We start from the raw sequence: 16,992 nt of genomic DNA, 5'->3' as shown, positions 1-16,992 counted from the left end.
ATAGGAGCAGAAGGAAGCCATTTGTCTCTCTGCTTTATTACCAATAAAACTTCAGCTTTTTGGGAAGTCTTCATGAGATCTGAGCATCACTGGCTGAGCCAGCATTTCTTGCCCATCCATAATTATCTTTGGGAAGGTGGTGGCGGGATGCCTTCTTGAACTCCTGCAGTCCTTGGGTGGAGGTATGTCCACAAAACTGCTCGGAAGGAATGTCTGAAACTTAACAGTGACGGTAAGGGAAAGATGTTGGAGTTTCAAATCAGGGTGTGGCAGTGTACCCATACATCTGCTTCCTTTAACCTCTCAGTGGTGGAGACTGCAGAAGTTGCAGTTGAAAGAGCATTAGTGAGTGACTGCATTGCATGTTCCAGATGATACACACTGGGGCTGCTGAGAATCAGTGATGGAGTGAATAGTGAAGATGATGGATAGGGTCACAATCAAGCAGGCTGTTTTGTTGGGTGATATCAAGCTTCTTGACTGTTGTTGGAGTTGTATTTATCTGGGCAAATGAGGAATATTCCACCAGCCTGACTCGTACCTGTCAGGCCTTTGGGAAATGGGAAGTGTGTGACACTCGCTGCAGAATTCATCATCTTTGACCTGAATCTGATCTGTTTCAATAAGTTTGCCTCTCATTCTTCAAAACTAAAAAGATTACCCATGCAGACATGGGGAGAATGTGCAAACTCCAAGCAGGCAGTCACCCAAGGCTGGAATCAAACCTGCATCCCGGATGCTGTGAGGCAGCAGTGCGAGCCACTGTGCTGCCCGATATTTAGAAAGTGGGACATTTTATTCTTGCATTGAGTGGTCCCTCATTAGGTGATTTCATGCAATTTTCCCAACTTTTTCACCAATTCCCAAATTGTTCAATGCCTAATTTCAGATACACGTTTCTTGCTCAAACTGAATGTGAAATACTGTCATGTTATGATCATTCTTACATATAGGATAATTTGCAATGAGGTTGTTAATTAATCCTTTGTCCGACATTATCAGCTGTAAAATAGCATCTTCCCTAGTTAATTCCAGAGCTTATTATTCTAAAAAACTGAATCCACTCTACGAACTAAATTTCAAAGCCAGCTTTGTCAATTTGATTTGTCCAGCTCTGTGAAGATTAAAATTGTTCACCATTGTTGCAGTATAGGTCTTCCAAGCCCCAATTATTTCTTGATTTACACTTAATGCTGAGCATTATAATACTTAAGGTCCCCAATTGACTTCCTCTCTTCCTGATCAGAGCTTGCTGTGGTGAAACGGGAGGTAATTGTGACCCCATTCCTGTCTAATAAAACAGCACCCCTTCTCTGAATTTGTTGGGAACAGAAGGAAGCATTAAATTCTGTCCTACCTTTCATTTAATAATAATAGTATGGTAAGATTATTTATCTTGCACTAATGTATTCAGAATTATACTGGTACACTCCTAATCCTATTGGGCTTGACATTGGCTTGTTAATGAGAGGATGAGGTGGTGAGAAACTGAATGTTGATAACTATTGCAGTGTGAGAACATTAATAGGCCAATACACATTTAAAGGCTGTGGTTGCGCAAGTAGAGTAAAAAATTGCTCAAAGAATGAAAATTATTGCTTTCAGTGTCTGTACCAAAAAAAAATGTGGAGCAAAATATTGGTTTCCAAGAGTCAGCAACTGACAAAATATACACAGAGATAATTTGAGATGGTTGCCCTTTTCAACACTCTAAGGTGCTCTTCACACAGGAAAGCAATGCAAGTGTTGGTTGGCCTTAACACTCTTAAGACTGAAGGCAATGGAAGTTGTAAAGCTCACCAAATTGCATCCACTTGCATGTTGCTTGGAAAATAAAAAGCATATGTAATATTAGTGCAAAGGAATCTGGTAGTACAAAAACACAGGGTAATAGCATTTAAAGAAAAACAGATTATTTGAATATATTTCTAGAGGTATGGAATTGAAAAGTAGAGATGGTACATGACCTTGGTTAGATCACACTGAGAACTATGTACATTTCTGGTGGCCATATTATTCAAACTACATGCAGTGCTGCAGAGCTTGGGAAACAGTTTTGCAGGAATGAACTCAGAGGTTATACCTATCAAGAAAAAAAGAAGAGGCTGTGTCACTTTGCTCTTGAACAAGAGAGGCTGAAGGTTGATCTAAAGGAGTTCTTTAAAATGATAAAAGACATTGATAATGTAGGCACACAAGCATTTTCACTTACGAGGACCAAGAAATCATAGTGGAAATTTAGTTTCTTCTGAATCTGAAACTTCTTTATCTGAAAGTGTTGAGGACATAGAAATCTGTACCATAGAGAGTGGTTAAGGTGGATACCTTGATGTGTTTAAGGCAGGGCTTCCCAGTATCAGTCAGACCTGCAAGTAGGATTGCAAACTGAAACTTGCAGTCCACAAGCTCCAAGGCAGCAGTGGTTGTTGAAGAACTCTGTCCTCTTTTCACCCAAATTCACAAACCTTCTGTCCATTCTCCTATGTCTCCCAAGTGACCTCTTGCTGGATTGACCACACGATCAGAATTTTCAATCCCCAAGTGGGGTCGCAGTGGGAAACATTTTGGGAAACATTGAATTGAGGGAAGGCTATAAAACAAATGAGGCATAAGGGAATAATGTTCAAAGTTTGTGAGAAGATTTGTAGCTCGGGGGCTCCTTGTTGTGGTTCTGTTCGCCGAGCTGGGAATGTGTGTTGCAGACGTTTTGTCCCCTGTCTAGGTGACATCCTCAGTGCTTGGGAGCCTCCTGTGAAGCGCTTCTGTGATCTTTCTTCTGGCATTTGTAGTGGTTTGAATCTGCTGTTTCCGGTCGTCAGTTCCAGCTGTCCGTTGCAGTGGGTCCAGGCTTATTGATTGAATCTGTGGATGAGTGCCATCCCTCTAGGAATTCCCTGGCTGTTCTCTGTTTGGCTTGTCCTATAATAGTAGTGTTGTCCCAGTCAAATTCATGTTGCTTGTCATCTGCGTGTGTGGCTACTTAAGGATAGCTGGTCGTGTCGTTTCGTGGCTAGTTGGTGTTCATGAATGCGGATAGTTAGCTTTCTTCCTGTTTGTCCTATGTCGTGTTTTGTGCAGTCCTTCCATGGGATTTTGTACACTACATTAGTTTTGCTCATGCTGGGTACTGGGTCCTTCGTTCTGGTGAGTTGTTGTCTGAGAGTGGCTGTTGGTTTGTGTGCTGTTATGAGTCCTAGTGGTTGCAGTAGTCTGGCTGTCAGTTCGGAAATGCTCTTGATTTATGGTAGTGTGGCTAGTCCTTTGGGTTGCGGCATGTCCTCGTTCCATTGTCTTTCCCTTAGGCATCTGTTGATGAAATTGTGCGGGTATCCGTTTTTGGCGAATACATTGTTTAGGTGTTCTTAAATAATGTCAAGGGTACAAATCTTAAAGATGTGCAGGACAGAGAGACCTGGATGTATATGTCTTACAGTCATAGTCATAGAGGTATACATCATGGAAACAGACCCCTTGGTCCAACTCATCCATGCCGATCAGATATCCCATCCTAATCTCGTCCCATTTGCTAGCATTTGATCCATATCCCTCTAAACCTTTTCTATTCATGTCCCCATCCAGATGCCTTTTAAATGTTGTAATTGTACCAGCCTCCACCACTTTCTCTGGCAACTCATTCCATACATGTACCACCCTCTGTGTGAAAAAGTTGCCCTTGATGTCTCTTTTATATCTTTCTCCTCTCACCCTAAACCTATGCGCTCTAGTTCTGGCCTCCCCCACCCCAGGGAAAAGACCTTGTCTATTTATGCTATCCAAGCCCCTCATAATTTTATGGAGCTCTTATGTCAACAAAGGTGTTAGAACAGGTAGCAAGAGCTGTCAATAAAGTACACAGTACTTTGGCTTTTAGCCTGTTATCACTTCACTATTTGCACTTACCCGTTGATACTTTTAATCACCCGGAATTATCTTGCCGTTATCTCTCCACAAATAAATTCTGTGCCTGTGCACTTCCTTCCACTTTACCTGATGAGGGAGCTGTGCTCTGAAAGCTTGTGATTACAATAAACCTGTTGGACTATAACCTGGTGTTGTGTGTTTTCTGACTTTGTCCACCCCAGTCCAACATTGGCACCTCCACATCAAAGCTTTTATAAAACACTGGTTAGACCTCAGCTGGAATATTATGTACAGTTTTGGGAGGATGTGATTGAATAAGAAAAAGTGCTGAAGACGTTTATGAGAATGGTTCCAGGGTTGAGATACTTTAGATGTGCATGAGAATTTGAGATGCTGGGACTCTGAGAGGAGAAAGCTAAGATGAGTTTTCAAAAATATGAGGAGTTTGGACAGAGTAAATAGAGAGAAACTTCTTTGCAAGAGGATCGAAAACCAGACACAGTTCGTGTTTTGCAAAAATTGCAAATTTGATGTGAGAAGAAGTATTTTTGCACAGCAATGAGTTGGAGTATGGAATGCATTGAATGGCTGTGTGGTGGAGATAGGTTCAACTGGGCATTCAAGATGACATTGGATGATATTTAAATAGAAACAATGTGAAAGCTCACAGGGAAATGACAGGACCGTAGGATCATAAGATATAGGAGCAGAACTAAGCTCATCATGTCTACTTACTAATCAAGAATCTATCTATCTCTGTCCCTATGTATCTCTGTCTTAAATACACTCAATCAGTTGGCCTTCTGCAGCAGTATGTTCCTCAGATTCACCACTCTCTGGCTGAAGAAATTCCTCCTCATCTCAATCCTAAAGAGTCATCCTTTTGCTCTGAGGCTATGTGCTTGGTTCCAACACTTTTCTATTAGTGGAAACATCTTTTCCATGTCTACGTTATCTGGGCCTTTTAGTATTCAATAAGTTTCAATCAGATTCCCCCTTCATACTTCTAAACTCCATCGAGTACAGACCCAGAGTCCTCAGCCACTTCTTATATCACAAGCACATCACCCCCAGGATCATTCTTGTAAACCTCCTCTGGACCCCTCCAATGCCAGTACATCCTTCCTTAGATATGGGCCCAAAACCTCTCACAATAAATGTGATCTGACCAGAGCCTTATACGGCCTCAGTAGTTCATTTCTTCTCTTGTATTCTAGTCCTTTTAAAATGAATGCTAACATTGCATTTGCCTTCACAACTGTCAAATGAACGTACATGTTAACCTTAAGAGAATCCCAAAATAGGAATCCCAAGTCCATTTGTTCTTCAGATTTCCAAAGCCTTTCCCCATTTAGAAAATAGTCTACGTCTCTATTCTTCCTACCAAAGTGATCACTTCACACTTATCTCACATTGTATTCCATGTGTACTTCTTTGCCCACTCTCTTAGCCTGTCCAGGTCCTTCTGCAGCTTCCCCACCATCTTTGTGTCAATAGCTAACTTAGCAACAATGCTGTCAGTTCTTTCGTGCAGATGGTTAACTTATAATGTAAATAGTTGTGATCCCAAGATGGAGTCCTGCAGAACTCCACTAGTTGCAGGCTGCCATCTTGTAAAAGACCCATTTATCCCTAATTGCTGCTCTCTACTAGTCAGCCAATCCTCTATCCATGACATGACCTTGCCCCTAACACCATGGGCACCTTGTCAAAGACCTTCAGGAAATCCAAATAGATCATGTCCACTGGTTCTCTTTTGTCTAATTTGCTCGTTACCTCCTCAAAGAAGTCTAACAGATTTGTCGGGTATGACCTCCCTTTGATGAATAGTGCTGACTCAGACCTATTTTACCATGCACTTCCAATTTCATCCTTATTAATAGACTTTGAAATATTACCAATGACCAAGTTCAGGCTATGCAGCCTATAGTTTCCTGTCTTCTGCCTCTTTCTTAAATAGGATAGTACATTAGCAATTTTCCAGTCCTCTGGGGCCCTTCCTGGTTCCGGTGATTCCCGAAAGATCAACACCAATGCTTCTACAATCTCCTCGTAATCTCTTTCAGAACACTGGGATGTAGTCCATCAGGTCAGGTGATTTATCCACCCTCAGATCTTTTAGCTCCCCCAGCATCTTCTCCTTAGTGAAGGCCACTACACTTATCTCCACCCCTTGGCTTGCTTGAAGTTCTGATATACTGCTGTTATATACCACTGTGAAAACTAATGCAAAGTACCTATACAGTTCCTCCACCACTTGTTAGTTATTAATTACTACTTCTGCAACCTCATTTTCCATGAGTCCAAAAGCACTCTTGTGCCTCGCTTACCTTTTAGATATTTAAAGACTCTCTTGCGATCTTACTTTATCCTCTGCTAGTTTTTTAAAGGCCTCCCAATTCTCTGGCTTCCCAATAACCTTCACCACATTGAATGTTTTTTCTTGTGCCTTTATGCTGTTTCTGACTTCCCTTGTCAGTAATGGTTGCCTGATCCTCCCCTTGATATGTTTCTTTTTCCTGGGGATGCATTTCTGCTCACCTAAATTACCCCCAGAAACACCTGCCATGCTGTTCGATGTCTTCCTAATTATATTTCTTTTCCAGTCAACTCTGGATACTTCCGCCCTCATGTCTTTGTAGTTATCTTAACTCAACTATAATAGTTACATCTGATTCCAGCTTCTCCCTCTCAAACCGCAGGGTAAATTTGATCATACTATAATCACTGCCCTTAAGGCGTTTCTTCATCTTACACTCCCTAATCTACCTCATTACATATCATCAAGTCCAGAATTCCTAATCCCTATTGGGCTGTACCACAAACTGCTCCATTAACTCGGACATTCCACATATTCCTTTTCTTGAGATCCGCTATTGATCTGATTTTCCCAGTCCACTTGTATATTGAAGTCCCCATGGTTATTGTAATAGTGCCTTTCTTACATGCCTTTTCTAACTCCTGATTTATTTCCTTTCCCACATCCTGATGACTGCTGGCTGGCCTGTACACACCGCCCAGGAGACAGTGAGGTCTGCAAATGCTGGAGATCAGATTTGAGGGTGTCTTGCTGGAAAAGCACAGCAGGTCAGGCAGCATCTGAGGAGCAGGAAAATAGATGTTTCAAGCCGAAGTCCTTCATCAGACTCTCATCAGAGTCTTCTCTCCTTTGTGGTTCCTCACCTCTACCCACACAGATTCTATGCCTTTTGACTCTATATCACTTCTTGCCATCGATTTAATTTCATTTCTTACTAACAAGACAACCCCACCTCCTCTAACCGTCTGCGTGATCTTTTGATAGGATGGAAATCCTTAGATATTTAGTTCCCAACCCTGACCTCCTTGCAGCCAAATCTCTGTGATACCCACAACGTCATACTTGCCAATTTCAATATGTGCTATAAACTCATTTACCTTGTTTCATTTTCTGTGTGCATTTAAGTACTATACCCTCAGTCCTGTGTTTACTGCACCTCTTCTCACAGTCGTATCCTCATTTGCTGTGCCCGGAGGTAGGTTCTTGACTCTGTCCATTCTCTCTGTCCTTGTACTTGTTCTGGAAACTTTCTCTGCTGAAGCCTGAAGTCTGACAGGACACTGGTAGTCAATTAAAATGCTCAGGCAATCACTGCAGCCACATTGGGCTAAGTGCTTCCTTCTACATCATAACAATTTTTTTTGCAGTCTTGCTGTAACTCAACAGTGCAATGGTAAGACCACACATAGGGTGCATCTTCCTGGAGTTTGTAGAAGGGTGAGATGAATGGTGGATAAAAATAGTTGTTTCACAAGATGTGGGCATCTTGGCAAGACCAGCATTTTCCCCATCATTAATCTCATTTGAACTGAGAGCCAGTGCACACAATATAGCCAAATGGACTTCGATTGCACTGTAAGAATTCTGTGATCCTGTAAAATGATTAAAAAAACAAGCTGGATAACTATTGTCACCAAAGGTGCGTGATGTTTGCTGATACTGGTCTTGCACCTCTGCCAAAGGGAGGGAAATATCCCCTCTTGATCAGTCTCTATACTGAAAGAGGTTCTAGTGCTATTACATTTCTGTTACTGGATTGTGTTTGAAGTTTGGGCTGCCAGTAGTAAACAGTGATCTAACATACATAAAGTTTGAAGTATAGTATGGCTGCAGAGTTGAAGTATTTTGTCTATTTCCTTTTTCCATTTCCATTCTTTCTCTCTAAGGCACATTCCTAAATATGGATATAAAGTTAATGCAAATAGCTTTCAGTTTACATTTGAATGTAAAATTCTGAACTGACAGTTTTAGACAAAAAAAAGGTTCAAATCAAACTGAAATGCTTCAAGGAAATCATCCTGAACTAATTTTCAGCACTCGAAAAGAGTAAAGTAACTGCCTGCAGTGAGGGCAGTACACTGCAGTTTTCATGTCCTGTCATCTGGTCACTCATTGTGAAATTTTGGAGAGGGAACATTGAACTTGATACTAGCACTGCTACCTAATCATCTTGTCATTTGGAAACACACAAAATGACAAAAACAGACATGGGTACAATTTTTTAAATTAGATTTCCTACAGTATGGAAACAGGCTCTTCAGCCCAACATGTCCACACTGACTCTCCAAAGAGTGTCCCACCCAGATCCATTCCCCTACCCTTTATTTACCCCTGATTGATGAACCTAACGCTATGGGCAATTTAGCATGGCCAATTCACCTAACCTGCACATCTTTGGACTGTGGGAGGAAATCGGAGCACCCAGAGTAAACCCACGCAGACACGGGGAGAACGTGCAACTCCACACAAACAGCCGCCCAAGGCTGCAATCAAACCCAGGTCCCTAGCGCTGGAAGGCAGCAGTGCTAACCACTGAGCTACTGCGGTGGCTATTATCACTATCGAGAGTGTGGTGTTGGAAAACCACAGCAGGCCAGGCAGCATCCGAGAAGCAGGAGAATTGACATTTCGGGCATAAGTCCTTCATTAGGAATGCTTATGCCCGAAATGTCTGACCTGCTGTGCTTTTCTAACACCACACTCTCGACTCTGATCTCCAGCATCTGCAGGCATCACTTTCTCCTAGTTGTTATCACTATGTGTGGAAATGTTGGTATAAAAATAAAAATAGTATTTCTTACAGAATTGTGATTTCATCCCATTCTGAAAGATTTTATTTATTTTTGGAAAGAAAGTGAAAATGTCAAAGTAACAGGTAATGCCTTTCAGCAATTATCCTGTGCATTGTAGTTGGTTATCATTTAAAGAAATCAGAAAATTGTCAGCCAGGTGATTCAAGAGGTAAACACTCTTACTCAATCAGAACCTAAAAAAAAATGAGATGTATCATAGAATGTAGTGTAAGAGTGAATGTAAAATCAGGATGACAATGGATGTGCATTGTATCTGCATCTGGTGTACTTGGAAACACATCAAAATAAAAGGGTTTGGACAATACAGTGCATAACAAGTGAAAAATGACCCATAACATATTTAGTTGTTACGTTGGAGATAACTGAAATGGGTGCAGTGATTTTGATATGAGCTAATGGGATAGTTCATAACTTTGACAGTAGCATATTAATAATGGAAATGAACTAGAAATCTACAGAATTGTTCAGAATGTAACCCAGCCTTCAGAAATGCCTTTAACTAATGAAGCTGTGTGTTGACTATTAGATGTCTTTTTGGATGATACCAACATTGGTGGTATAGTTGATAATGAAGAAGTGTACAATGGGATCTTGATCAACTGGGCCAGTGGGCCAAAGAATGGCAGATGGAGTTTATTTTAGATGAATGCAAGGTGTTGAATTTTGGTAAGGCAAACCAGAACTGGATTTGCACAGTTAATGGTAGGGCCCTGAGGAGTGTTGACGAGTAGGGCAATCTAAGGGTACAGATTGATACTTCCTTGGAAATGGCATTGCAGGTAGATAGGGTGGTGAAGGCATTTGGCATGCTTGCCTTTATCAGTCAAAGCACTGAGTACAGGAGTTGGGATGTCATGTTATGGTTGTATAAGGCATTGGTAAGACCACATTTGGATTACTGGTCACCCTGCTCTAGAAAGAATGTTATTAAAGTGGAAAAGATGCAAAAAAGATTTACAAGGATGTTACCGAGACTGGAGAGTTTGAACTATAAGGAGAGGCTGAATGGGCTGGGACCTTTTCCCCTGGAACATAGGAGGCTGAGGGGTGACGTTAGAGATTTATAAATCATGGGGCATAGATAAGGTAACATCTTTTCTCCAGGGTAGGGGAGTCCAAAACTAGAATGTATAGGATTAAGATGAGAGGGGTAAGATTTAAAAGAGATACAAGGAGTAACCCTTTCACAAAGAGGGCTGTGCATATTTGGAACAAGCCGCCAGAGGATGTGTAGAGGCAAGTACCATTACAATATCTAAAAGTCATTTGGATAGGTGAATGGATAGGAAAGGTTAGAGGGATGTGGCCGAATCCAGGCAAATGGGACTAGTTCAGTTTAGAAAATCAGGTTGGCATGCATGAGTTGGGCCGAAGGGACTATTTTTTTGCTGTATGAGTAGAAAAGGCAAACTGTTAATGTACAAAACAATTTGTACATCCGGACTATAGTACATAAAGATGAATATGTGCTCTTAAATTTCAAATTTAACATTTCAGTGAAAGTGAAGAATCTCCTAGACGATGCTAGTTAATTTTAGAGCAGATGAAACTTACACAATGGTGATCCTTTTACAATACATATTATGGGAGCTGAGGGTAAATGTCGTTGAATTCTCTGGTGTTCCATGAAAACCAGCAATGTAACAACCTTGGTCAGAAATTTTGTGTTTACTGGATAATAGTGAAATCTGATCATCAGTTCAAGGTTTGGATTTGTAAGTCTCCAAGACTGTATTCATCAGACTGCTTAAACATATCTATTGAGCTTCACTCATTTTGCAGAACAATTAGTAAAGGTACCATTAACATTGAACCCTGGAAAGGATCTCAAGCTTACAAAGTGAAGAGTTATTCATTCAGGAACTTGTCAGTTGTGAGTAATCAAGAAGTACAATATAATGGCAGGTTTCCATGTAGTTGTTGATGCCAGTGACAGTTGATAAAGAGGCCACATTAGGAAAGTTGATGCCATCTAAAATAAAATACTTGTGTTGAAACCAAATCAGGCCACAGGTAGATGGGAACATGCAGCTGCAGAGGTCATATTGAAAAGGCCAATTCCAGTGAAACAGGATAAGTGCCTTTCATGCTTTTTCTAATTCCAAGGTTTGCAAAAAATAGCAAAACAATGTAAAGAACTGAATAGACATTTCATACTTGAGAGCAAGCTGACCTTATATAAAAAAAACTTGAGAAATACCATGTGAATGGCAGTAAGAGATTGTAATTACTGGACTAAAAATATGCAGGTAAGAAAAAGCTAATGTGGATTTATACCTTCTGGAGACGGTTGCAACAGTAAAACTGTTGTGTTAATCTGCCATTTAATAGCGCATCATTTTGGTTTTGGTACCAAGTTGTTTCAAAATAGTATAATTAATATCAATAATGTACATATAGTACCCTTCCAGGCCGCTCACCATCCTGACCTGGAAATGTATTGCAGTTCTTTCACTAATGCTGGGTTAAAATCCTGGAACGGCTTCCCAAATGCCATTATGCATCTTCCCACATGAAGTGGACTGAATCAGTTTGAGAAAGCAACTCACCATCACCTTCTCAAGAGCAACTGAGGATGATCAGCCATGATCCTATTGGATGGTAGAGCCAGCTCAAGATGCCAAGGGGTCTACTCCTTTTTATATTTTTTAAGGCTGAATAGCAATAAAAGCTAGTCTGACCAGTGGTGCTCAAATCCTATGAATAAATAAAAATAAACATCAAGCCATTAGTCAATGAACAGAGTTAGAATGTTCAGTATTAAAAGATAGAGCTAATGTATCTTAGATGTGAAAAAAATGAATTCATTATTGTTTAATTTTCAATACAGGTCTTTTCAGATGCACACAGAAAAAACGTAAAGCCAGTCAGGAAGAAATTGCTCACCATCCCATGGCTCCAATAAAGACCAATTGGTTTTGGGCCTTTTTTGTTGGAGCTCAGGGATTTATTGTGGTGATTGGAGGAGTTGGAAGCAGTGGGTCATCTGTTTCACTGGATCACCAGCACTGTCAGCAAGCAGCACATCCTATTGTAACTTATAGAGGTGAGTATGCTGTGTTCCATCAGCAGAGTAAATGGGAGCTCAAATGATACTATTTACAGAATTGATTTACTTGAAAGTCTATCCATCAGAATAGAATTTTCTATTGAATAGGGCGAATAAAGTTAAAATGTAGTTGAAAGCTGGATTGGACAGAGGAAAACCACTCTGTAGACAGTCTAGACTAAAATGTTGATGCTTTATTTTGTTGTTTGAATGAGGTATTGAGAGCATTTAGAAGCAGGTTACTTTCTTGATTTAACCACCTAAATGTGATTTTCTGGGAATTGTTCCAGCTGGGAAGCATTGCCTGCTTTTCTGCTGGCTATGGGAAAAGACTGGGATCGGGACTGGCTGAGTTGCTGTCACAGAAACCGAATATGATGGGCTGGAGGATATGATGGCTATGATGGGCTGGAGGGCCTCCTTGCGTGTTGTAAATCTTCCTTGATTCGATGAGTACATACTGGATATTGTAAAAATTGAACCAAAACATGTAGATGGAATTAATGTACAGCTCAGCTGGGACCTAATTGAATGATAGAACAGATTACAAGAGCTGAATAGCCTACTGCTATTCCTGTCATCTCACCCTTCCCTATATTGCAACTTCTTCAAGCACTATATACCAGCCTGCAAACAAATGTTGCATTTCACCAATTGTTCTGCATCCCTCCCTAATTCATTCTACTGTTGGTGGTCATGCTTTTGGTTGCTTAATTCCAGTTATCCCAGCCTCTTGCTTATTAAGAATTTATCTATCTTGGTCTTAAAAATATTCAAGAACTCCACTTACATCATCTTTTGAGGAGGAAAGATCCAATGACTCACAACATGCTCTGAGACAAGATTTTTCCTCCTTTCTGCATAGAGTAGATGACACCGTACTTTTAAACAGTGACCCTTGTAGGACTGAGAGGTGGAGAAATTTCTTCACCCAGAGTGTGGTGAAGTTCTTTGCCGCAGAAGTGGCTGAGGCCAAAACATTAAACATTCTCAAAAAGGAGTTAGATATCATTTTTAAGGCTAAATGGATCAAAAGATATGGTGGGAAAGCAGGAACAAGGTACACATTTGAATGTTCAGCCATGTTCATATTGAAAGGTGAACCAAGCTCGAAGGGCCGAATGGCCAACACTTGCTCCTTTTCCCATGTTTTTAAATTACTAATGAGGCAGATTTTATAGTGTAGCGCTATGGGAATCCTCCAATTTAATCTTTTATTCTTTGTCTTTTTTTAAGTTCTGTTCAGTCCTCTTACCTGCCATTCTCTTTGCACAATTATGTTTTCTTTATTTTTGATGCTATCTTTAACTTTTTAAATTAATCATGGATGGAGGGTTTTCCCTTGGAATTTTTCATTTTTGTTGGAATGAATCTATCCTGTATATCTGAAATATCCTGGTAAATGTTTGCCACTGTATCTCAGTTAACCAAACATTTAACTGAATTTGATAGTTTACTTTCATCAGCTCTGCTTTTGTGCCCTTACAACTGACTTTATTTATTTTTAAAAACTCATTCTAGACTCAATCATTTCTTCCTCAACTGACTGTAAAATTGGATCATATTATGATTCCTGCTAACTAGAGGTGCCTTCACTTAAAACTATCTTGTTGCATAATCTCAGGTCTAGTAAAGTCTCCTGTCTGATTGACATCAGTGTGTGCTGTTTTGAGAAACTATCCTGAAAATATGTTTTGAACCACTCATCTAGATTATTTTTGCCCATCTGATTTTTCCAGTCAATCTGTAGGTCTCAGGGTTTTGTACCTTTCTGACAAACACCCATTATTTCTACCTGTATAGTTCACCCTAATTAAGACCGAGACACATTGCTCTGGCTCTGTGGTCACACATAGGCAAGACCAGCTAAAAATTATGGATTTTCTTCCCTGAAGATGAGTAAGAATAAGAGAATTGGTGAACCAGCTGGTTTTTTTTTATTCTGATAATTGATCATTATTAGACTCTTAATTCTTCATTGAATTCAAATTCTGCCACCTGCCATCTACTATGTCAGCTGGACGGATGGTTTGTGATGTAGAGTTATGGCTAGATGGATTGTTTGTCATATAGAGAGATAGCTAGATGGATGGTTTGTGATATAGAGTGATGACTGGACGGATGGTTTGTTGTATAGAGTGATAGCTGGATGGATGGTTTGTGATATAGGGTGATGAGCTGGGTAGATGATTTGTGATATAGAGTAAGGCCAACAATATGGGTTCAGTTCCCATGGCTGAGGTTATCATGAAAGACTTTCTTCTCAGTCTCTCCCCTCGGCTGAGGTGTGGTGACCCTCAGGATAAACCACCACCAGTTGTCTTTCCTAAATGAGAGACCAACCCAATGGTGTGATAGGATTATAGTGACTTTACCATTCAACTCTATCTGCTAATACCTTAATTAATTAACAAAGACATGCCTTCCTAAATGACATGTGCCCTTCCATATTCAGATCCCAGTTTATGTTATCTGGCAGCATATATGGCTGTAATTGCTATCAGATTGTACTTCTTCATTTTTATTTATGTTATCAGTCAAACTGTTTTGTTTTCTATCATGGTCCTTTCATCAGTTTCCTAATTTATACTTTTCTGCTTGCCTTGACTCTATGCTTTGATTTATCACATCTTCCCAAATTTGATCAATTGCCCTATTTAATTTGAAATTATCTCTATTTGACAAGTTACTTGGCCTGCTAGAAGACCAACCCCACCTTGGTTCATGTGGAGACTGCCAGAACAGTACAACTCCCACTTCCCTGGTACTGGTGCCTGTGCCACATGAACTTGAACCCTCTTCTACACCATCAGTCTTTGAGCCACACCTTTATTTCTGTAATGTCATTTACGCTGTGTCAATACGCATGTGATTAATATCATAATCCAGACATTATTGTCTTGGAGGTTCTCTGTCTTACGTTAGTGCAACCTCCTCAATTGATTAAGCAGAAGCTTTATCATTGTCATGTCTATGTCATTGGTGCCTACATGGAATAAAATGACCAAATCCTTCCCCTTCAACTTTAAGTCCCTATCCAGCCCTGAGTAAAAGTTCAAAACCCTGGCACTGGACAGTCTCTGGATTCTCACTCTCTTCTGCAGAAAACACTGTCAATCCTTCTTCAGTTCCCTCTCCCCTGCTACCATTGCATTCAGTTATGGTCCTCTCACAGGAGTGGCATTCTACATGAGGGCAAAAGTGAGGACTGCAGATGCTGGAAATCAGAGTCTAGATTAGAGTGGTGCTGGAAAAGCACAGCAGGTCAGGCAGCATCCAAGGAGCAGGAAAATCGACATTTCCATGACTACCTGGTCAGGTCCACGCTCCCCCAACAACCCACCTTCCCCTCCTGGCACCTTCCCCTGCCACCACAGAAATTGCAAAACATTTGTCCTCACCTCCCCACTCACCTCCATCGAAGGCCCCAAAGGAGCCTCTCATATCCATCAAAATTTCACCTGCACATCCACCAATGTCATTTATTGTATCCGTTGCTCCCGATGCATTCTCCTCTATGTTGGGAGAACTGGACGCTTCCTAGCAGAGCACCAATCAACCCCACCGCCCTGTGGCGCGACATTTCAACTCCCTTTCCTCCCCCCCACCAACCACCACTCCGCCAAGAACATGCAAGTCTTGGGCCTCCTCCACCACCGCTCCCTCACCACCTGACGCCTGGAGGAGGAATGCCTCATCTTCTGTCTCAGAAAACTTCAACCCCAGGGGATCAATGTGGACTTCACCAGTTTCCTCATTTCCCTCTCCCCACCTTACCCCAGTTCCAACTTCCAGTTCAGCACCGTCCTCATGACCTGTCCCACCTGCCAATCTCCCTTCCCACCTATCCGCTCCACCCTTCTCTCTGACCTATCACCTTCATCCCCACCCCCATTCACCCATTGTACTCTTTGCTACCTTCTACCAAGCCCCACCCCCCTCCCAGTTATCTCTCCACACTGCAGGCATCCTTTCCTGATGAAGAGCTTCTGCCCGAAACGTTGATTTTCCTGCTCCTCGGATGTTGCCTGACCTACTGTGCTTTTCTAGCACCACTCTAATATAGATTCTACATGAGGGTACCGAGGTTAGTGAACTCGTCCACTCTGCACCCTCACAAGCTAAAAGAACCTCAAGTCTGTTGGACAACTGCAAACGATGAGCTCCTGCACTTTTTCCCTTTGCATTCCCTTACTCACCTCAGCTGCTGCCACCCTCCCCTTATCACTGACCAAATCAAGAGATCCTCAGGGATGTGATCAGCTCCTGGTACAAAATATCCAAGTGTTAGTCACATTCCCTGATATATTGCAATTACAAATGGAAAACAGTTACTGCAGAAGCATTCTTGTTTTGGAATGCACAAGCATCCAGGAAGTCCCATTTGCTACAACTCGGGCATATCATCTGTCTTGCGATTCTTAGTGTGTTTTAATGTACTAATTAATTATTTTATTCAATTACTTATTGCCCTTTATTACACTAATTATTAATTTTACCACCAGTTCCTGAATTATTTTAAACCTTAGAAATCTTGATGACTTACTAAATACTCACAACGTCCCTTTTTGTAGAGTAAGAACAAATTCTACAGAGTGAAAAAGTTCGAAAAAGCAAAGGAACATCCCCTTCTCCGAATTCCCTTACTTATCAAACTCCCAACTGCTCAAAGTCACATTCAGTGCTCAGTCTCACTGAGATGCCTCTCCAAGTCAAGTCAGCTCAGGTCGACAAAGAACAGTTTAAGCTAGTTTGTTTAGGTAATAAACTTCAACTGAAGTCATGTAGACAACTTTAATATCTCTGTTAAAGCTCGGATGTAATTTAGAAATTAAGCAGTAAATTACAGATATGTGTTAAAGGGAAAATACAACCAAGCCTTTTAGAAAAATATTAAGTTACTCTTATCCCGTTCCTGGCACACTGCTCAGAGTTGTACTGAGGTAACA

The 16,992-nt window shown here is 40.9% G+C and overlaps 1 protein-coding gene across 4 annotated transcripts in view; it reads left to right on the top strand.

Annotated features, from left to right (window-relative positions):
- Positions 1-16,992, top strand: part of sema5a (sema domain, seven thrombospondin repeats (type 1 and type 1-like), transmembrane domain (TM) and short cytoplasmic domain, (semaphorin) 5A) — a 236,376-nt gene that overhangs the window by 92,459 nt on the left and 126,925 nt on the right. For all 4 annotated transcript variants that reach the window (XM_060824788.1, XM_060824787.1, XM_060824786.1 and 1 more), the window contains one exon: positions 11,825-12,040. In XM_060824788.1, coding sequence (XP_060680771.1) covers positions 11,887-12,040 — 154 coding nt within the window. In that variant the 5' untranslated portion in view covers positions 11,825-11,886. The remainder of the gene's footprint in view (positions 1-11,824; positions 12,041-16,992) is intronic.

Source organism: Hemiscyllium ocellatum, chromosome 5, assembly GCF_020745735.1.
Source record: "Hemiscyllium ocellatum isolate sHemOce1 chromosome 5, sHemOce1.pat.X.cur, whole genome shotgun sequence".
NCBI lineage: Eukaryota > Metazoa > Chordata > Chondrichthyes > Orectolobiformes > Hemiscylliidae > Hemiscyllium > Hemiscyllium ocellatum.
This window is presented reverse-complemented; position numbering and strand designations above follow the sequence as displayed.